Source organism: Ptychodera flava, chromosome 14 (genome assembly GCF_041260155.1).
Source record: "Ptychodera flava strain L36383 chromosome 14, AS_Pfla_20210202, whole genome shotgun sequence".
NCBI lineage: Eukaryota > Metazoa > Hemichordata > Enteropneusta > Ptychoderidae > Ptychodera > Ptychodera flava.
This window is the reverse complement of record NC_091941.1, coordinates 26,955,699-26,978,751: the sequence shown is the minus strand read 5'-3', so window position 1 is coordinate 26,978,751 and position 23,053 is coordinate 26,955,699. Positions and strand designations below refer to the sequence as shown.

General features: G+C 37.1%; 1 protein-coding gene across 9 annotated transcripts in view; it reads left to right on the top strand.

The window, feature by feature from the left end:
- The window catches only part of LOC139149953 (77 kDa echinoderm microtubule-associated protein-like), a 64,674-nt gene that overhangs the window by 12,399 nt on the left and 29,222 nt on the right, over positions 1–23,053 (top strand). For 3 of the 9 annotated variants that reach the window (XM_070722040.1, XM_070722039.1, XM_070722035.1), the window contains 3 exons: positions 8,911–9,060; positions 17,207–17,399; positions 17,894–17,956. In XM_070722040.1, the coding sequence (XP_070578141.1) occupies positions 8,911–9,060; positions 17,207–17,399; positions 17,894–17,956 (406 nt within the window). Of the gene's footprint in view, positions 1–4,198; positions 4,714–8,643; positions 8,659–8,910; positions 9,061–17,206; positions 17,400–17,893; positions 17,957–23,053 lie in introns of those variants that run through there. The other 6 variants (XM_070722036.1, XM_070722032.1, XM_070722034.1 and 3 more) reach the window with 3 other exon arrangements.

Genomic DNA, 23,053 nt, shown 5'->3' with positions numbered 1-23,053 from the left:
AATGTAATACTTCATTAATTCATATTTTCCTGTTTGGTTTAATTAAAAAAAACAAGGTTTGAATTTTTGCTTCTGTATACTTTAAAGTTAGACTGAAATTACACTTTTGCAAAGGAAAAGAAGGATGATGTTTGCAAAATGAAACCAAAATGATGCATTATAGGCTATTAGCCAATCAGCAAGTTGAGTATTCCACATGGCCTGTTCATGATACTCACATGCAATTGTATCCTAGATCCTTTGAGTGCAATGATTGACAATAACATGAATGGTCTTCAAAGACTTGTTGTCGTTCTTTTATAATATTTGTTGTTTCTAGGAAAAAAGACTCGTCCTGATTACTTGCATGAGGTAAAATACGTGTTTCAGTTCAGTGTTTCTTGACTATTCAAGAGTTGAAAGGGTGCGGCGTGTGTCCTGGCACAATTCAAGAACCCAAATAGTTTCAAAAACTATCTGACACACCATCGCAAGGGTAGGGTGGAGCTTATTGCTATGTCAGCAAGGAATTACAGTGGTCCCTATCTTCCATCTACTGGTGAAAGCTTTGAGAAGAGTTCTGTTTATGTTTGTATCTATATCATGCTTTCTTAATTTTCTTTTTCTCAGTGTATTTTGTTCATTAAATCTGTGGTCATCATGACATTGATACTTACCAGACATAAAACTTGGTGTAACTTGAAAATTGTCCCATCATTTGATCAAAATATGCCAGTAAAGTCAATCAAGGCTTGGCCATTTATCATGACATTTTTTGACCATTCGCAAATAGAATCTGTGAAAGACAAAAGATTACCAGCGCTGATGACCAGTGCTTACATTGCTCACTGCCGTAGGTGTAATATCAACAGTCTGCAGAGTTCATATTCAGGCTATTTCATCCTCTCAGAGATTCCATAAGACATACCAGTAGTTGACTATTATCAAATAAGCTTGGTTCTGTCTCTCAGCAAGGACGTTTCTCACTCTTTTCTTCATTTTATTGGAAAAGTACAAACTCTGTACTTTTGAAATTCTTTCATGAAGGCAGATGTTAGTTTGTGGCCAGCATCTTTCTCCAACTTTTTTGCAAATTGATATCAAACAAGAAGGCTTCTTTATAAACTGAAATATGTAGTTTGTTCACTTCCTGAAATGTGTTCTTATTGTTTACTAACTTATGTTCTTGTTGTGAGAAACAAATCTATTTTGCAAGGAAGCTGGGCAAGAAATGGAGCCAGAAAAGCCTATCAGTTTTTTGGCTGATCACATTCAAGAAATCATGACATCTTGAACTTGCCTGATAGAGGGCGCTGTTTAGACCATCTTACCATTTGCAGTCTCTCAGGTTTCTGTTTGTGTTATTATGTAATGAAACAAACTTTCAGGATTTGACTACCTTCCAGCACATACACAATCATCGCAATTGTTCCTCCAATGTTTATTTATTATCAGACAGACACCGTCAAGTGTCATGTGAAAAATTATCAAGGTTGTTATGGTAAACAAACAAAAAAAATGATAACAGAAAATTTCATAATCATAATGATAACACTGAGGTCAACTATTATCACTGTGGTCAGTTCATGGATGCCTAGTCACTGGTATGTTCTGACACCAGTGTCAACATTACGGTAGTAATCTTTATTTGAAAAACAGTTTATGGATTGTAGGCTGTAAATATCATATCGTATTAAATCTCATTTGAGTCTTTGCTACTAAGGTCAAATGGACCCACTCATGATACAGAGATATCATTTTGTATTGACATCGTTGTCAGGTTGCTGCTGATTTTACTTCTTACAGTACATGCGACATTTTGAAGTGAACATTAGTGAAAACCATGATACTGATTTTGTGCCTACTCCAATGGAAGAGCTTTGAGCAAGGTAAAATTACGAGTAAAATGTTTTTGAAATTGAGTTTGCGTAACTTGGTGTGGAATTTGACTGATGAGAATTTATCATTTTTTATGTGATGTGAGAAGTGGAGAACTGGGACAGAAAACACAAGCGAATGTGCCATTGTGACGCCACTTTTACTGATAACCTTTGGCCTTTGACCCACCAGTAGCCTTTTGCATTTTTTGTTTGATTTTGTTATTCAAAAGCTTAGCAGGTAATTCTTACGTGTTAATACTTTGGCTTGCATATCGGAAATGTCAGTCTGCCTGCTTTTCTCACGATAACCTTGAACAGAACATTTACCTCATTCAGTTACTTTTTTTCCACTCATCCTTTCACTGAAAATTTCCATGAGATGTTTAAAATGTCAATTATTCATTGTAATTAGTTTAAATCATACAATCAATAGAGTAGCAGACATTCTTGAAAGTCAAATTCAGATCCACGAAAAAAATGACTGGTTTAGATCTCACAAAACATGTACAGTGTATTGAGCTAGGGCTGTGGGAAAGAGAGTTATCATGTTCATTTATATCACTCTGATGGGTTTCTTACATGTGATATTGTTGACTTGTATATAATAATAGGGTCCTCTATGAATTCAATTCAAGTCTGATTGCCAAAATGTAATTACTGTTCAGTGTTCTCCCTGAATAAGGTAACAGGGGCGTGGCGCCCTCTTGTAAATTCCGAGCGCCCCCTTGCCAGAAATGAAAAAGATTTATTTTTTTGAAAAATAAGACAATAAAATGTCCGGGGGAAAAAGTTGATAGTGATTTACAAGCAAAATGCAAGCGTGAGCGTCGATCCTGCAGGTTGCAAACGTAATTCTCATCGACCTTGCAAATCTCGCGAGTTTGTGATGTCATCCGAGATCATAAGCCCATGTGCAACTCATTCATTGATGCACCGCACCGTCCCTCCTCCCTCGTGGATGGAGGGACGGTGATTGATGGCAGCCATATTTGCATGGCACAGGCCGTAACGTTAGCCACGGTCAGTCCCTCCATAGGGGCCGTGCATTAGGTAACCGACTTAGCTGTATAAACATGCCTAGGAACTTGAGGGTAACCAAGGACAGCAGAGTACTCTGAAGTTTTTTAAGGTTAGAATTTCGCTTGTGTATTCCTTCCCAAAGCAAAACGACCTATTGTTAGACTCGGTCGGACGTGTACGTGTATCAGGCTGAGAACAAATAAGCGTAAGTGTTATGGTGATAATTTTGACATCGATGAATAAATGTATGTCTGTCGCTATGTTTTCGTTTTCAAAAAATATAATCTTCATTGAAATCAGTGAACTGGAATAAAAGTTATGGAGCACTGTCTCAGATTTCTTTTCCTTTGAGCTTTTTTGTATGAGAAAAATCTGAAAAAATACTCCCCAAGTGCCACCAAATAACACTATTTTAATCTCTGTTTTTCAAAAGCTCCAATGGCAGGAGGGGGGACACCCCCCTCCTGACCTCCCCCCGCGACCGCTTACGCGGTCGCTTGTGGTGCTTCGCACCACGTCTTCGCCCTCTTTTAACAAAATCCTGGGAAGAACACTGCTGTTAATGGTGTTGTGTTCATGTCACTTCTTGTTGATTTCATTGTGTAGGATACTGTTGATGGAGTCCAGGTTGTCAGTGTAGTCGTTAAATTTCTCATGCCTGTATTGTCAAAGGAAATTTTACCCTCAACATGAAATAATTCTTTTTATGCTGAACTGGGATCATACAAGGTTATCATTTCATATGTGTCACCATTTACACACAACTTTTGTTTTGCACTGTGTTTTGGTGAACCACCTCTATTTGACTATAGACTTTATCCGTTTTTAAAGTCTATGATTTGACTGAAAATAAAAGGGATTAGAAAGTCAGAAAAGATATGGGGTTTACTTTGAACAGATCCTGTATTGAAACAAAAGATTAGTGGTGCAAGGATTGAAAGACCATGTCAATGGTCAAAACCAATTCTCTATCCACACATCAACATCATGTGTCTATGCAAGCTAGCTGGCTGTTTTGGCATGGCAGACCACATTTTCATGCCCAGTTTTGATTGGCAGGTTTACTCATGCTCCTTGGACAGGTGAAGCATAGAGGCTATGGATTATGATTGAAGTTTAGAACTTACCTAATGTAGTGGTGTTCGGTGTTTTGCATGTGGGTGAATCTGTGAACATGGTGATCAGCAGCAGCAGTTGGTGGAATACCTCCAGCCTGACAAAATAGAATCTCCCGAATACCAAAACCCAATGTTGCATACTTTATGGACGTCATCATGCATATTATACAAATAGGGTACGCACATTCATTGATCCAGTAATGGAGTGCTTTGATTATCAGAAAGACAACACAGTCCGACTGATAGCTTCCACCCCTGCTGCAAAGTTGTTTGTTCCACGCACACGCTTTATTGTGAATCAAAGTGTGTTTCATTGTGGGAATAGCTTGGGTGTGTGGATAAGGGACCTATGTATATAAAGAAGCCCTACTTGATAGAGCTGGGATTTGGCCCAGGAATTTGGCACAAGTCTGTCGATGGCTCCTGAAATATTGGCCATCTAGCCTGGAGTGTTGCCTTAACTGCTTTGAAACAGGACAGTAATTGACTCATTGTGCATCCACCGTGCAAGACACAGTGACTCATCAGCCCAGAGGTTGTTAAACTTTTTAATAGTGAATCCATCTGAAGTATGGATGCTGCTATAGCTGTCCAGCAGGAGAACCATACGTCACCGGCAAACCAGCATCAAAAGCTACCTACTCAGGAAAACGCAGTGATGGAGGAAAATAATAACTTCAAAATGGACACAATCAATGAAGAAAGCGATAGTTGGGGTAATGTGCTCTTGATAAATTAGATGTTATTGGTCATTATCACTCTAAAGGGGCCACCGTCTGTAAGCTTATCTTGAATTGCCCAATAGAGTAGGAAGCAGTATAAAGTATAGGAAGCAATGTCAGTATAGGAAGCAGTGTACAGTGTACCTTATGGAAATATCAACACAAACAGTTTTCCCATTATCATTAGATCTGTAGTGTTTATACAGGAAATCTTTGATAAGACACTGATTATGCTATCCACATACATGTACATGTACAGCACTATAGGCAGAGCTTCCTCAAATTATACGTGTACATGTGAGAGGCCAGTCTCATCAATGACATTGAAGTTCACATATTGGCATTTACAATGTCCCTCCAACTTCTCAGCTGCTGTTCACAAAATCTGTGATTCCAGCAATGTACAATAATTTTTAGATGTTTTTTGATAATTAAAAGTGAATATCACGGTCGATATGAAGTAATAATTTTAAAGATATCATGGGTCAAATTTTGCAGTCAGAAAATCAAGAGTTATGTTAAAACATTGAATCTGTGATTTATTTATATAAAATTTGATAGTATTGTCAACTTCATTGAGTGATCAGATTTCATTTTTAAAAAAACTTTTCCCAGTGTATAATTTGAAGGCAAAACCAGAAGTAGGACTTAAGATAGTTTCTGGAAACAATGTCCCATTTGATTTTAGAGCAATGTCTAGTTTTCAAATTTCCACGACAGCATTATAAGAATGTACTCTGAAATGTTTATTGAGTTTCTGGCACCATCAAATAGATATTCAATTCCGTTAGTTGACCTTGAAGCTGTGTATAAGTAGCTTAGATGCATGTATTTATGTCACATTCAAGGGTGTGTAGAATTTATCTATCTTCTAATACCATGATTTCAGACATTTTTTAAAATTTAATTTTTTGGTTATTCAATCACTACTGAAACACTGTAAGCCCTCAGCTACCCATTCAATGTTGAATCAAAGTCCTGTAGTTGAATTCACAAATTTGTCTGTGTTGTTCATGGCCATGTCAAACATCACCTATCATGTTGGTTCTGCATAAGAATTTACCAGGACTACAATGTAGGCAAGATGCCAACATTTTTTACTAAATTACGGTAGTGTTGTAACATTTAATGGTTGACAGTTGCAGTTAGGACCTTTTGTTCAAAAATATTTGTCAACCATGCCGATTGTCAGTGTTTAAAATCATGTTCAAACTTTATGCCAGGAGAGATGATCGTTTTTTTGTTGGAGTGATTTTTTAAGCAATAATGAATTGGTTGATTTATGCACTGCGTACACCATGCAGACCTGCATGTGTGAAGCACATGTGTTACATGTAACTGTCTCAGACTGGCCAGTCAATCATAATACATGTGCAAAAACACCCATATGTACGTGTAAAACCTATGATGATTCCACAGTTTAATGTATAATTTAGATCTTCAAAATTTCAACATCCATACAGATATTAATTTATAAACATTTTGTATTGCCCCAAAACTTTTGTTTAGGCGTATGTTTGTTTTTTGCCTTTGATTAAGGAGGGGGTTATTTAGATGGTAATAGTTATCACTGCTCAATATGATGAGTTGAATTTCAAAAATTAAGATATGAAAACTAGTCTTAATTAGTGTACCAGTTCTAATGAAGATGAATTTCTGAAAACATTTACACTATTGGAAAAGAAAATGTGAAAAGGAATAGTTTGTGAAAAGCCAATTTATTTCAAGAATCACTTTACCACATTTATTCGTTGAACTTAGGTTGACACCATGTATAGACATTCAGTTTATGTGAGATTATGCCAGGAATTTGCTCTGCAAGCCTTAGTAGTCAGCTCAACAGCAGTGTGCAGTGTGTTTGCTGCTTGTTCCATGCTTTAGCCCTGCAGATTGAGACTTGCTAGTAGAGAAAACTTTACTTGACCCTACAGACAATCACATCACATCACATGAATGATGGGATTCAAAGTACTGATATTGTCTTGATCATCATTCTGTTCTGTTTCCAAGGTTACATCCCATGCAATGTTGAAAATTGGGTTAATATTTCAGTAGGCTTACATATTCATGTTCATTTGAGCATCAAAGTTAGAAGAAGATGTGTTGTTGATAGAAGTAAATTTTATTTTCCTCCGTTGTTGTAGGTTATTACTAATATGCTGGTATTGTAAGATAACAAAACATACCAAGTATGTTAGACAAAACAGTAATGTGGATGGAAAATTTAAAATAAAATTTCCAGCATTGTTAAGATTTCTGTCTTTAATTTAGTTTAACACCCAAGATCATGTATATTATTTTTTATGTACACACTGTATCAACTAGTATATCTGCTTCTAAAATTTATGACCAATTTATAATTTAGTTTTTCTTAGCCATCTTGGTCGTGTTTTAGTCTGGATACATTGCTATTGCAGTCATGTAATGTGATGTCTGTCATTTCAGTTTTAAGAAACTTGCAGTTGCCAGGCACAAAACAGTCTTATTTGAGTACAGTAAGGTTGTCAAAAGTTCAGCTACTTAGTAGAGCACCTGTTAGCTGTCACGTCTCCAATAATTTTGATCATTTTTGGGTGGAGTGTTACCCCAGACTGTAATTCAGCAGGTGAAGTACCCTCAGCCGGAGAGAAAATACCATAAATCAGTAGTTTTCTTTGAATAGGTTGAGCTGCAAATTTTGAAGTAGGAAAATTTGTAATAATTTGAACCCCTACATGCATTGTAGAGTTTCTGCCGCATTGGAAATGGAACTGGTAATGAAGCATTATACAAATGTAGCAGTCAATGCGATTACATATAATGGTATCTGTGTTATCATTGCAAGGCTGCACAAACAATAAATGTATCGTGTTATTATGGATGGACATCCATTCGTTTTCCACACAATAGGTCATTTGATACTTTCCTTTGTATTGTCATTACTCTATTATTGACTTGTGGTTCTGATACCGGGCCTTACACCAAGTTGATGGTAGTGTTTATGGACTCTTTACCTTTCACCTCGATACTCACAAATCTGGCCAGGTAGTTTGTGTATTGATGAGTTGAGGTACACTGAATAGCACTTTGTCTCAAAGCAGCATGTGAAATAAAGTAATTTTCTGTCAGTGTATGGTTTTAAAGATTCAAGTTCAACTATTCCAGAAGACAAGTCAGTTTAACTTTTCCAAATCGTACTATCTCATTGTAGTTCTGGGTCTTTAGCCAATGGTGTCATTGCTTTGGAAACATGCTGCCACTCCTTTCAGTTACCTGCTTCTGTTTGTGTCAATACCACACTTTTAGGCTCATATCTAGTTGTTTCTTAGCAACATACAAAGAAAAGTTAGAACCTTCATTTTCTGCAGCACAAGGTTCAGCTAAACTCAAGTAACAAGGTAATATATTATAAATCCAAATCAGATGATATTTGATCGCCTGTTGGTACATGTACAACCACCACATCTCGCCCCTCATTACTCATTACATTACACCCGGTAAATTCCACAACACATGTAAGAGGTACCTACAAATTGTTGACAGTGTCAGAAGGGTTGATGGCAGCAACAAATAGCGGTTACTGCCCTTTGACCCGTAGAGACCGGTCCCTGGTCCTAAAGTGTACTCAGGCCATGACAGGTCCCAACCAATCAGTAATTATGCTGTAGCCCAAATGTATCACTGGCCAGCATGTCGTAGGTATACTGGCGTAGAACAGAAATGAGATATTCCCAGTGAATGTGGAATTAGACTGTACACATCATTAAATCTACCTGGGCAGCTGCCAACTGGTCTATTTTGTGGCTCAAAATATTCCTAATAATTAAATAAAAGGCAAATTCAAAATTTGCAATCATTGATTATTGACATGCATGGTTAGAAAGGAATATGCATGATTACATGTGAAAATGAAAGTAACATCAATATGACTTGTCTTCATTGCAGCTGGCACAAGCAAAGGTTTGTACTAAACTTTTTACAGAACACTTTTCCTTCTCTTCAGAAATATTGGTATAAAATGAGAGAAATTACTTTTCCGAACTAACATTCAAATCCTTTACAAAGTACAGTGCACGAAATTTCTAGGTGGCTTGTGGGAGATGGTCAGTATATGCATGTTTTAACAACAATTATCTTACATATATACACATTGCAAATTGAAAGTGTTAATAATAAATCATAACATTTTCTGATGCCTGGTTCTTATTTCAGAGGATTTGCTCGATGGAGACACAGCGGACCGAGTTGCGGCACTGGAAAAGAAAGTTTCACAGCAGGCAGATGACATTGTGTGTCTCAAGACTGCTTTGGCTGATGTCGTCAGGAGGTTGGCTACTCTTGAAGGCAAACGTTCTACAAAGTGTGAGTTGAATGCATATAGGTATTTGTTAGCATTAGCATTAAGCTAGCTTGGAGTGGTGCAATCATAAATCAGTAAATATCACCAAGTATTGCCAGATTAATATTTTTATTTTTGTTGTGGCCTTCATATCATGTTGACAAGTTGAAAAAATCTAAAAACTCCTTTCGACTTCAAAGTGTCAGTGTAAAATGTTCATTTTCAAACGCAAAATCGAATCCACATGTCAGGAGGAGAGTACCAAGCAATATTTGAACATGTTTTAATTGTTTTGCATTGCCTACATGTATGTTATTCTTGTATTTGTGTTGTACTTGACTTCGTCAAAGTGTCAGTACAGATTTGAATTTGGACAAATAAAACTTTTATCAGTATTTGAATCAACATACAACATTGAACTCAAGCAGATGTTGAATTACGACATTGACTTACTCAAGTGTATGATCACTGTATGTCAAGTGTTTGAACCATGGTGACCAGTACAAATGAAATAAAACTGTTGGTTCATGTTTAGATGGAGACAGTGTACTTCGCATACACTCAGAGTGAGACTGTCCAGCCAAACCCATATTTACAGTGTCTAGAAGCTTTTATGATGTAGTTTATTCCTATGATGCAACCTATCAAAGTCGTATTTACCAAGCCACCCCTTTAGCTTTGTGTTGTCATCCTGGTATTAAAGCATTCAAGCAAGTTTTATGTATTTTGAAAACTATCGTGGTATGATGTCACCAAGCAGTAATATATCAACTAAAGAAGGTTTCTGTCTAAGATCCCTTCATACCTTACAAAAATGAGCTTACACTCTCGTACTTGACAAAAATTCATCGAAACTCTAGTCTTTTAGCGATATCAGAGATCATTATCGTTGGTATGTTAATTTATAAATCACAGTAGCTGACATTGTCTGATTGGATATGTGGCCAATTCTCAACCATGAAGTTGGTAGAAATTAGCATTTGATGTTGTAAACACACTTCATAAATCCTCTAACTATACTGAGAGAAATGCTCTGCAGCTATCTAGTATAATGAAATACCAAATTTAAAGATTATTTCAAAATTTATATTGTACGCTTAATAAAACTACAGGAAAGGCACAAGGTTTAATCCTCCTTCTTTGCAGCTTGAATCTTGTTAACACATGTTGTGTGCCATAAACACATCAGCATATGTTACTTTCTGTATAAATTGGAAATTTATCGATAATATTCTAAAAATAAATATCTTGTATGCAGATTACTGCCAGTTATAGGGATCAAATCAAGTAAAACTTATGGAAGTGCATTGGCAACATAGTAGTAAATTCATTCTGAAAGTCATGAACTCTGACACACACACACCCCACACCCCCCAATGCGAAAGAATATACAGTAAATGCTGGTGGGTGGTACAAGTAAAAGAGGCAAAATTTTTACAGTCCCATAAATTGGACTTCCGATGATCTGATCGATACAAGAATTTTAATTTGCCCTGATGCTGAGTGATTTCACGGGTGAAATGCCTTTTAAGTGTTGTAGTTCCAATGTAACCACAGTGATTGTTTCCATAGTTTCAAAAAATGGCTTGTTTATTTGGTAACTCCTACAACAAAACCTGACGGGACCAGTGCGTCTCGAAGCAGTGACAAGACTCTGAATATAATAAGCTTGCCCTGTACACAAACTCTACTGCTTACAATAGACTAACAATGACAGTTTGCAAATTGTCTGATTAGTAACCTGTTTACAGAATGTTAAATGGACAATAGCTGACACTTTTGATGATATTTCCAATAACTTTTTTATCCGGAGAAAAAGTATATTGTATGTTGAAATACTATATGCAATTTTAGGAATTCCATATTGGTTATATTATGCAGTTTTCTTTAAAATCAGTCAATTTTCTCATTTTCTCTGTGAAGCATGTTGAAATGCAGGGTATTAGACTTGCAAACCCACAATGCATTGTGTACAGTCATGGTTGCAAAATATATTTAGTCCATACTTGAATTCAGTTGCAACTATTACCACAGTGGACAGTGGCCTACCCTCATACTTCGTTCATACAGGCAAAAATTGAAACTTTCAGCGACTTTATTTGTGATTTGTAAACACAGGGGATTAATAGTTTGGGTCCGCTCGTGTCCATACTCACAAAATTAAGCCATTGTTTTGATATTTAAGACGTCTTAATGCGCCCTCTCGAGTTCAAAAGGTGTGTATGGCCAAGCATACTGCATAACAAGATGGCTGAAACGAACGACGTCGTACTGGCTGTAAAGAATGTGAAAGAGGCTCCCCACCGAACTATCCAAAATATTTTTGTGTCGAGTTTGTGTTTTATTCGTTTCTAAATTGTGTTCCTACATTCTTATCCGATGTTTGTGTTAATAAAAATGTTTGTTTCGCCTCGCCATAAGCTTTCCTCACACAAACAAAACATACCGTCCACACTAATCCAAACTTCCCTACAAATATCCGAGGCGAAACAAACATTTTTATTAACACAAACAATCGGATAAGAATGTAGGAACACATTTAAAACGAATCAAACACAAACTTAATGACTCAATCGAATATTTTTGTTCCCAATTAATAAATCATATAGACAATCTCAATTCTCGGTTTATGGCAATTTTTGTCGACTGATAAAAGTCTTTTCATCTTCAACATTCCATTCTAATTTCACCTACGGTATATATATAATATCCTAACCTCCTGTGACTTTCCTTCTAAACGTTGATTTGCCTTGTGCACCAAAGAGATGCTGTATTTTATGCCAAACGATGAAAAAATATGTGAAGAAATAACCATGTATCAGTCAGTACGGCAGGCGAAACCCGGACGGCCATACCGATTGGAGACAGAGCAGAGTAGATCGAAACGCAAACGGGGTGTTATTATAGGAAAGGCGGTGACTTATTTTACAGCTGAATAAAATGCTGTCTCTGGTTGTGTAAGTCTGTTGATCGAAATATATATTTTGTTCCCAGTTGATTAATCATGGGGGATGGCAGTCTCGATCTCCCCTTTATGGTTCGATATTTACTGACTCGTTCCCTCTCATTTTTGTCAATCAATGAAAGCATTTTCGTCTTCCATATTCAATATTACTTTGACCGATGTTACATCCTGACCTATACTGTCATTAGTTTTGACCAACGTACAAAGATATTGCCCATGCGTCCGGCTGATGAGATGTTTTGCAAAACGGTGAAGAAATGGGGGCCCGGGAGACATCGATGTCAGTCTTTCCGGACTGTTTACATGTAGCTAATAGGGGAATCAAAGGAGATGAATCAGTTAGTTGAATAAAACATAACTTTTCGGACTTATTTATGTCAATTTTGTCAATGTCGGACTTTTGATTCAAGAGAAACCAGAATCACCTACAGAGATGTCTGTATTAAACACGACGCACAATTGGGAATAGTTTGTTATGCTACTGTCGGTCTCAGTCGTGGTGTCTCTCCCATAAAATTTCGAAGCTATAGGTCTACACTTGTCGTTTCGATTCACAGGTAGCGGTACACCGATGACCAGATATTGTACTGTTCTTAAAACTAGTCTAAGCAATTTTACGACACTGCACTATTTGCCATCGTGTCTCCCGTGAACGTCCTTGAATCTATGGACGTGTCCATTGTTTTACTGCACCCATTAGAGTGTAAACCCCTGTTCGTTACCAGCAGAATACTTTTTAAAGTTCTGTACATCAGTGTACACTGTGTGTATAAGCCCTAAACCTAGTTTAATTCAATTATGGAAAGGTATTAAAGAATAAAGGGTCGTTACAGTTGCTAAAATTGCGAGAAAAACGGCACTTTTTACTCAAATAGTCCTATTCACAAGCTCTATTGTTTTAAATCACGTCCATGGTGTGCTGTTGATTTCATTCTTTCGTGCAATTTCATTCGCTTGAAGCAATTATCCTTTCATTTGACTGCTCTGTGGGACTCTTCTGAATATGTGTTTTGGATAAAAAGAACTCTACAGTGAAAGACATAAACTTCGACGGTGATAGGTATACAATATCGGTTCTCGACGGTGATAGGTATACAATATCAGTTCGATTTGTGAAGATATACAGATTACAAGTTATTTTAGAAGTTCTCAAAACCAGTAAAAATAATTCTGCGCGCCACTTATTGATAATTTCTTCTTGTGAACGTCCTTGAATCCGTGACCGCGACCATTGTTTGCGAAGTGTTCGACGGTGGATGATCGGTAGATTAATGAAGATATATGTTACTGAACTATCGTGTGATTGTTTAATAGCATGGTTAGGTAATAGACGGTGTAGTCTGTAGAGGCGGTACGGCGAAATTCCACGGCCCAGGGAGCGTACATCGCATGGTTTCTTACAACGAACCATAGACAGAGCCGTCGGTTTCATAGCTACTACGTGAAATCCGGCCTCACCGATGTCCCGGGCCGATGTCCCTGTCCTGATTCGGAGAACAACTTTCAAGCTGCGTGTTGAGGTTCAGATGTCCGATTTTTTCATATTCAAAAGGCTTATTGATTTACAGAGAACGCCCGTCTTGTTTTTAGCTTTAACTTAGCGCAAGATGGCAATTGAAAATTCAAAGCCAAATAACCAGTGGGAAAAAAATAGACGACTCGCTCTCACCAGCGGTCGAGGTCGCAATGAAAAAAAAATCGAAGTCTCTGAAATCGGTATCATTGCTCGCCATGTTTATTGTTGGTTGTACGGCCAGTTTAAAGTCACAGACTTTCTTCAAGGTAAAGTTCATATAATTGCCATACCGCGAAGTTCCCTGTGCATTTCAATATGTCTATTTGGAAGCAAAAGCGCCACGGACATTCGATCGATGGTGATGAACTTTCTCCAGGGCGTGACATGTCACCAGTTACGAACTTTACCGGTTTTCGATACGAAATATGCAATATATTATCAGCGTTGTTCACGTTGTGTTTTGAGTTTGATATGGAATATAACAGGAAAACACTAACAATTAGAGTGACGATAGAGACCATGCCCGATACGGAAAAATTGACATCAACTACTTGCAATGAGCAGTGACCTGAAACTTCAGACTGATATATAAATGTCGACAATATAAAACATTGAAATGCCGGAGAGAGAGAGAGAGGGAGAGAGAGGTTTACGCGGTCGCGAACTGATTATACTCTTTCGGATATGACTTCGGTGTAGACGATACACAGACATCGAAAATGTACACCTACTTTCCAGAAATTCGACTAATCTTATAATAAAGAGTGGAACAAATCCAAAAGTGTTGGTGGAAGTAAATCTTCAGATGTTGGTTTTCTAAAGTTAGATAATACTTACAGAAATATGGTCGTCATAGTCTTCTTTTAAAAATATTATCTTCAACACCACGTTTCTTATGATCGGTGATGTCATTTTTTATTATTTTTACAAACTTTCAATGCATCAAACGCTATAAGACTATCTCATCTGCCTGTCAAGGAGTTACAATATATTTCCAAGGGCTGGCACACGATGTCAACTTACGTGTCGTCCGTCGAGCGGCCGGTGGCAGTCTCACAGATTGTTCCGTTTGTAATCGCGGCCACTTTGATTTTGATGTGACACCAACGTGCGTTTGAGGTTTTTTTGTTACGAAATTTGTCGACCTCACAAAATTTCACAGTCCATGCTTTGAAGCAGTCTCAACATGGCAAACATGTCTCGCTTAAATTTCATCCTCGTCGTTCCAAATTAAATTCGACCACTAAATTATTTCGGCAGTTTTAATTTCCTATTAATTCGACGTTTTTCAAATCGTAATGAATTTTTTTCTGTCGAATTGATAGGGTTTTTGGTAGCAAGCTTATCTCTTCGTCGGACCAGTATACCGCGAGATGTAGTACTGTGTTCGGCAGCCATGGCGAAAGTGAATATTGTATATTGGTTGTTGTTTGTTTTATGTTACAAATACCTGTCGCGTGAGGGCGTTTGAAACGCTTCTGAAGCGGCTCAGTCTGTCCACACAGCGATTTGCGGATAGAGTTAATCCCTACAACGGCTCTGGTCGGACCGACTAAACCGTCTCAAATCTGAAACGCTTCAGAACCACTTCGGAGTGTCCACACATAACTTTCTGTGTCAGTATTGGCCCAGAACCGTTTCAGAGACGTTTCAATGGCCTGTGTATGAACGGCATATCAGTCACACTTTTAACTAGGCTAACTGAATGATGTTGATTCTATGATTCAGACATTGTGTAATTTCCTATGAAAGCACAGATTGCAACAGAAACAACAATCAAAGCTGGGAAACACTCAAAATGATGCACTCTGTCGCCTCCATGAAATGAGTCTGCATCTGTGTAGAACAAAATTGTACCAGTCTGACTTTCATATAAATGAAATAAATAATGCCAAGGGTCAGTTATATTTCAACTAAAAATTTAAATGTTTCAGAATGTTAAATTTGTGTGTAATTCTCATTACCACACTTGACGTGGTAGATATCTTTAATTTTAATCTACAGAATGAAATCTGCTAATTCAAACTCAGATTTCATTTCATTTAGGATACTCACTACTTCCTATCAACAAAATATTGCCTACAGTTTGGATTGTGTCATGCAGTATTGCGTATTGGAAACAGTGGCATCTACTCACCAAAGTTGTTAAATTTGAAAGTAAACATTGCCTGCCTGTACATGCTAAGTGAAAACACAATGAGAGATATTATGTCAGTGCACTCATAAAGTAATCCATAAAATTTTCAGACAATTGTTGAAGCAAGGGTATCCAAGCGCTGGGGATTTGATAAACCATTGTTTGGATTTGCTCTTGACAGTTACCCAATAGTGAACATCACACCTGTTGAATTGGCTCCTTGAAACCCAGATATCCAGTCTCTGTGTCTGTTCTGAACGTTTAACTAAACAACATTGCGAGGCCACAGAATTTTTTTTCCATGCCCTCTGGCTCATGTTATGCATAAATGTATGCCAGCCAATGGCTGTAAAAGGCATATTGTTATAAAATATCCTTCAATAAGGAACATCAGAACATTGAATGCCTTGTCTGGGCTAAACTGAATATTATTTCAGTAATAGATGATGTCTGAATTTGGTCTGAACGAAAAGAAACAGATGTTGACTCAGCCCCCATGGTACCTAGGTCATATTCTTCTCCCTTTCACTGTGTTATTGTTGGATGTACATTATTGATGGCATTGGTAACATCTTAACATATTTAATCAGTAGCATTGTCAAAATACTGTGAAAAGAAGATAAAAATTTTACATTTGCTTTTAGAAATGAAAAATATTGCATGTTTGTAGTGATGGCGATTTTATGCGACAACAAAAAGTTTCAGGTTGAACAGTTTAATTGTTGAGTTGAGAAATGATCAGAAATGATAAAAAATGATCAGGAAGGACTGGTTTACAGCTTCAGTATCATATTGTCAAACTGGAACAAAGAATTGTCTAAATGCACACTTTGTGATGATAAAAGAGTCGCCGTAGGATCAGTCGGTTGCCATATTGAAATGTAGGTGTTATTGAAATGCTTTGTAAACCGAAAACGACAGTTTACAGTGAAAAGGTTGTTCATAGTGGAAGTAATCTAGAAAATGAAAATGGAAAGACAGACTAATGAAATATATTTGATCAGTTATGATGGATTGTACAGAAGGTGGATGCTTGAGTGACCTTTTTAATTTTCTTTTTTTCTTAAACTGACATTGAGCGTATATGGTGTACACTGCAACAGTTTTTACATCCGTAGCATCACTTAGATGACAAGGTGTTGATTCTGTCAAAAATTCAAAACAGAGCAACATGTTTACTTTGAATGTGAAAATCATTGTGTCCCCTTTTGTAACAGACATATTGTTATTAATTATGATGTAAAAATTTCATTGAAATATCAGTGATGTAGCACTACTGATAAAGCAATCTCAGAAACCGGTATGCAAACCTGATCAGGTTGGACATGTATGACCCTTTCAATGCTGATGGTTGTGTGTATTTCCTTAAAAAATATTTAATTATATTGCTTGTAATTTTAGTTTTATTCAGGCACAATTTTTAAATCATGTCTTGTATATTCTGACTTTTCTGTTAAAACACCAGTTAGTCCCTGTCCTAGAAACAATTCTCATCATTGATAATTTTCATATTATGGACTCATATTGTTATGGCTCTGTTTGCATCTACAGTGACTCCAAGTCGACCAACGCACATGGTGCTGCCTTCCAAACCAGCCATAGCCAATGGAACGCCAAAGAAACCAATCCACAATTTCCCCATGGCAAAGAGGCCCTCCACACCAGAACAGACCAGGAAATCATTCAGTCCCAGCAGTGAACTCAGGAGATGGGCATCAGCAGATGGCAATACTTTCCCCTCGCCGTGAGTAATTCAATCTTTACAACAGGACAAAGTTCATTGTATTGTCACTGATTTCAGCTGCAGGTGGACATTATGCGTAGTTCAGCCAAAGTGCATACACCGTGTTCTCTGTAAATATGGTCATGAACGTGTTCACTGCAGTGAATCAATTTTCTTCGAAGATCAAGTTAAAATATGGCTGAATGTCTGTGCCTGATGCTATCATGAGAAAATCCATTATTTCTGTCTGCAGTGACAATGCATGTGCCATAAATAGTAAACTGATGCTCATGGAATTTCAGCAGTCTTCCCATTGTCAAAGATTTCCTCCGAGTGTTGAAATTTTCTAAAATGATCTGCAGAACATCGTGATTTGATATGATGGTAGGGAAGACTGCATGCTTCACAAGAAAGTCAACATTCTACTAATCTTTGCTCTGCTCGGAAATATTGCTGTAATAGTTTATTCAGATCTTTCAAGATTATTGCCTTTGTTTCTATCTTGCATTTTGCAGCACCAGAAAAAGTGCCTCATTAACAAATTTAGCCAGCCCAAGACTCAAAAATCCTGGGCCACCGTAAGTTGTCATTAATTCATCGTCATATTTTGTGTTTGTGTGTGTCACATAGTGGCAGTAGTTCAAGCTGTTCTGTGTTGACTCAGAGTTTCTTTCCTCATCCAAAGCCCCTTTAAATGAAAAATTGATAATTGATCAAGAAGTCATATCATCAAAACAATGTATAAGTTTGCTACTGGAAGAATACTTACAGTACAGTCCACGCAGAACCTGTCATTGTGCTCGCATTTTGCGAGCACAATGCCAGCACTCTAAGCGCATTATGCCAGCACAATTGGGTGTGAAGTGCCAGCATTTTACGAGCACTGTGCGAGCACTTTACGGGCACTGTGCCCGCACTGGACAAAATGTGCCCGCACGATGCGGGTATTGAACTCAAAAAATGTGTGCCCAGAGGTAGTTGTCGGTGACAACATTGCTACACTTGCCAAACTGAAATAGCGGCGGCTGGGAGTAACTGAATAATCTTGAGTCCTAAAACCAGCTCCAAACTCTCTTTGTCTGCCTAAGGCAACTCTAAAATCCATAAAAAAATCTTAGTCGTAGACAGGTCACAGTAAGATATTATCACATGCGTACAGTATGCGTACAGCTCTGAAGAAATCTACCTCAAACTCTGCTGGACCTCGACACTAGACCTCTCACGGATCGTGGTCTAAGGTTGGAAAGACACGGACGTGTAGACCGTGGTTGGACGTGCTTTGTGAAAAATTGCAACAAGTGAACATTATTGTGGCCATTTACAATAAATAAAGTTCATGATACGTATTAGTAATATCACAGGCACAGACCACATATGCCAGGGGAATTTTCTGAATGAATTCGTCATTTGCCGTATAGTAGACATCGTACATGAACTAAAGCATGATTGCGAAACCTGATACATAGAAGAACCAGATTGTAAACCATTTTATATTAGGGAGGGTGAAGAATAACAAGTTTTGAATGTTTCCCGGTCAATTTGTTGTATTTGAAACAACGCATCCTTTTTACACAGGTAAGGAAACGAGAGCGCCCAGGAAATAACAACCAGCATCGAAATAAAATTTGTTTTTGAAATCAACAGCTTGTATTTTTGTCCTGAACTTTTTACGATTACACGAACGACTTTGCTCTGGATCCGACTGTCTATAGTAGACACTGCAGTTAGCAATATAGAGTCACTATCATACTGAAGTAAAGTCAGCGGTGATGGCGTAGGAAAATGCAAGTGTTTTCATTGGCTTACTGATTTTTCGTGCTAATTCTGCCGTGTTTGTCGCAAAAAAAAAATCGAACTGAAGTTTCGAAGGTAGCCGAATCGGCGAACCATTTTGCTGAGATGCCAAGTCCGAGTTTTGTAGAGGGACCGTGGTCCATGGATGTCACGTACAAAACTACATCCGCGGTCTGTCCGGTGCTTGTCCCTTTTCAAAAATATCTGAGCCATCACGCATGCACTGTGTTGAAAGAGGGTCAGTAGTACACTCTACGACTAAACCAGGCACTGAGATGCCAGAATGTGAAACGAGAAAACCCAGTTCCAAAATGACCTAGAAGTCGCGAAAGTATCCAGACTGCAAACTGCATGCCCTGTCCGATTGGGCATTTCCAAGCAAATATGGCTACCGCTAAGCCCGAATGTAGTCATTGTGTAAAATACAATTCTAGGCTTCGGTGAATTAAAGCAGGCAACTTTATCCGACCGGGAAATATGACGACAGAAGTTCTAAACATTTATACAGGTCCTGTATTGTATTACGATGTACCGTCCCTCCAGTTTAGTGTAGAAAGTTAAAAGCATAACATTTTTAAAAAAAAAAAAGTTATATCGATGCGATACATACTATTAAATCTGAGACTCTTTCTGTCAGTTTTGGGCTGCTGGTCTTCACAGCAACTTGCGTCTATCGGCTTTAAAAAACGTTCAAAATTTTCGGGGTAGACTTGAGTCGATAGTGCACCCCTGCGTGAACGTCCTTGGACCAGAACTGCGACCTTTGTTTCGTGACGAGTCAAACATACATTGAAATGTAAATGTACCAAAATTTACAAATTGAAGTGACTTGACTGAAGTAATTTCGTGGTCATATGTATTTGACGTTCAGAAGTGACAGACAAAAAACGTGAATAATTCCATTTTGTCGAATTGAAAGCCCTCTGTGGGACCGTGGTCCGATAAAGTCCCATGGGAGCATAATGCTTCGAGGAATTCGCCTGCTATTCTTGGAAACTGCTGGTTTCCATAGCGACCATGCGACGTATAGACCATTGACTGTTGACCGATGCGGTCTCGTTCAATAAAACATTTTACATGCCGAACTTTCACTTTGAACCAAAGATTCGAGTCATATAAGATGATGAAAATAGCAAAAAATACCTCAAAAGTTGTCATTGTCTGAGTAAAAACGCACCATACATTTTCCCATACATATCAAGGCTATATACTGTCAACGTAATTCAATTCTGCAAACTCAAAGACGACGAACATGTTCTTCAATAAATCGCATAACCCGTGGAGAATGTGTCATAAACAATACATTTCCAGAAGTTCTCCGAATGGTGAAAATTGGTGTCATACATGCATCTCCGCGTTAGCGCCCCGACCAAAACTTTTTATTGCAGTTTTAATCAGGTGTAATATTCAGACAATCGCCGGTTCAGATTTTTTAATTTTTAGGGGATGGAAATAAAAACATTATCTTTGAAATCCTTGTGTGAGTCTCATTTATTCCAAACTTTTACTCGTAATCCCTTCTTCAAATTTGGCAGCCCTTAAAAGGCAAACTTGTTATGTGGCACATTAACTCTATTTTCTTTTAGTTTTTGAATAGTCAAATGCATTGTCAACATTTAAAACTGCGTCAAACAACGATTTAATCGCAAGTATTTTTAAATCATACCGACTGTAACACGAACCTCAGAAAGTTAGAGAATTTTTTGGTGCTGATGTATCCGTGGATCAAGGCTGATTTTAGAAATTAGCTGTAGTTTTAGAAAGTTTAGAAAGTTGGGCCTTAGGTTGAAAATTTTTTCCAAGGATATATCGGATAAAAACGATAATTATCACTTTCTAAATAGCGTTCTAAGTTTAGAAATTAGCTGAAGTTTAGAAAGTCGGGCCTAAGGTTGGAAATTTTTTTCCAAGGATATATCGGATAAAAACGATAATTATCACTTTCTAAATAGCGTTCTAAGTTTAGAAATTAGCTGAAGTTTAGAAAGTCGGGCCTTAGGTTGAAAATTTTTTCCAAGGATATATCGGAAAAAAACGATAATTATCACTTTCTAAATAGCGCTCAAAGTTTAGAAATTAGCTGTAGTTTAGAAAGTTTAGAAAGTCAGGCCTTAGGTTGAAATTTTTTTTCCAAGGATATATCGGATAAAAACGATAATTATCACTTTCTAAATAGCGTTCTAAGTTTAGAAAATAGCTGAAGTTTAAAAAGTCGGGCCTTAGGTTGGAAATTTTTTCCAAGGATATATCGGATAAAAACGATAATTATCACTTTCTAAATAGCGCTCAAAGTTTAGAAATTAGCTGTAGTTTAGAAAGTTTAGAAAGTCGGGCCCTGGGTTAAAAAATTTTTTCCAAGGATATATCGGACAAAAACGATAATTATCACTTTCTAAATAGCGTTCTAAGTTTAGAAATTAGCTGAAGTTTAGAAAGTCGGGCCTAAGGTTGGAAATTTTTTTCCAAGGATATATCGGATAAAAACGATAATTATCACTTTCTAAATAGAGTTCTAAGTTTAGAAATTAGCTGAAGTTTAGAAAGTCGGGCCTAGGTTGGAAATTTTTTTCCAAGGATATATCGGATAAAAACGATAATTATCACTTTCTAAATAGCGTTCTAAGTTTAGAAATTAGCTGAAGTTTAGAAAGTCGGGCCTTAGGTTGAAATTTTTTTTCCAAGGATATATCGGACAAAAACGATAATTATCACTTCTAAATAGCGCTAAAGTTTAGAAATAAGCTGTAGTTTAGAAAGTTTAGAAAGTCGGGCCTTAGGTTGAAATTTTTTTCCAAGGATATATCGGATAAAAACGATAATTATCACTTTCTAAATAGCGTTCTAAGTTTAGAAAATAGCTGAAGTTTAGAAAGTCGGGTCTTAGGTTGAAATTTTTTCCAAGCATATATCGGATAAAAACGATAATTATCACTTTCTAAATAGCGTTCTAAGTTTAGAAAATAGCTGTGGTTTAGAAAGTTAGAAAGTCTTGCCCTAGGTTGAAAAAATTTTTCCCAGATATATCGGATAAAAACGATAATTATCACTTTCTAAATAGCGTTCTAAGTTTAGAAATTAGCTGAAGTTTATAAAGTCGGCCTTAGGTTGAAATTTTTTCCAAGGATATATCGGATAAAAACGATAATTATCACTTTCTAAATAGCGCTCAAAGTTTAGAAATTAGCTGTAGTTTATAAAGTTTAGAAAGTCGGGCCCCAGGTTAAAAAAAAATTTCCAAGGATATATCGGATAAAAACGATGATTATCACTTTCTAAATAGCGTTCTAAGTTTAGAAATTAGCTGTAGTTTATAAAGTCGGGCCTTAGGTTGAAATTTTTCTTCCCAGGATATATCGGATAAAACGATAATTATCACTTTCTAAATAGCGTTCAAGTTAAGAAATTAGCTGAAGTTTATAAAGTCGGGCCTTAGGTTGAAATTTTTTTTCCAAGGATATATCGGATAAAAACGATAATTATCACTTTCTAAATAGCGCTCAAAGTTTAGAAATTAGCTGTAGTTTATAAAGTTTAGAAAGTCGGGCCCCAGGTTAAAAAAAATTTTCCAAGGATATATCGGATAAAAACGATAATTATCACTTTCTAAATAGCGTTCTAAGTTTAGAAATTAGCTGTAGTTTAGAAAGTCGGGCCTTAGGTTGAAATTTTTTTCCAAGGATATATCGGATAAAAACGATAATTATCACTTTCTAAATAGCGTTCTAAGTTTAGAAAATAGCTGTGGTTTAGAAAGTTTAGAAAGTCTTGCCCTAGGTTGAAAAAATTTTTCCCAGGATATATCGGATAAAAACGATAATTATCACTTTCTAAATAGCGTTCTAAGTTTAGAAATTAGCTGAAGTTTAGAAAGTCGGGCCTTA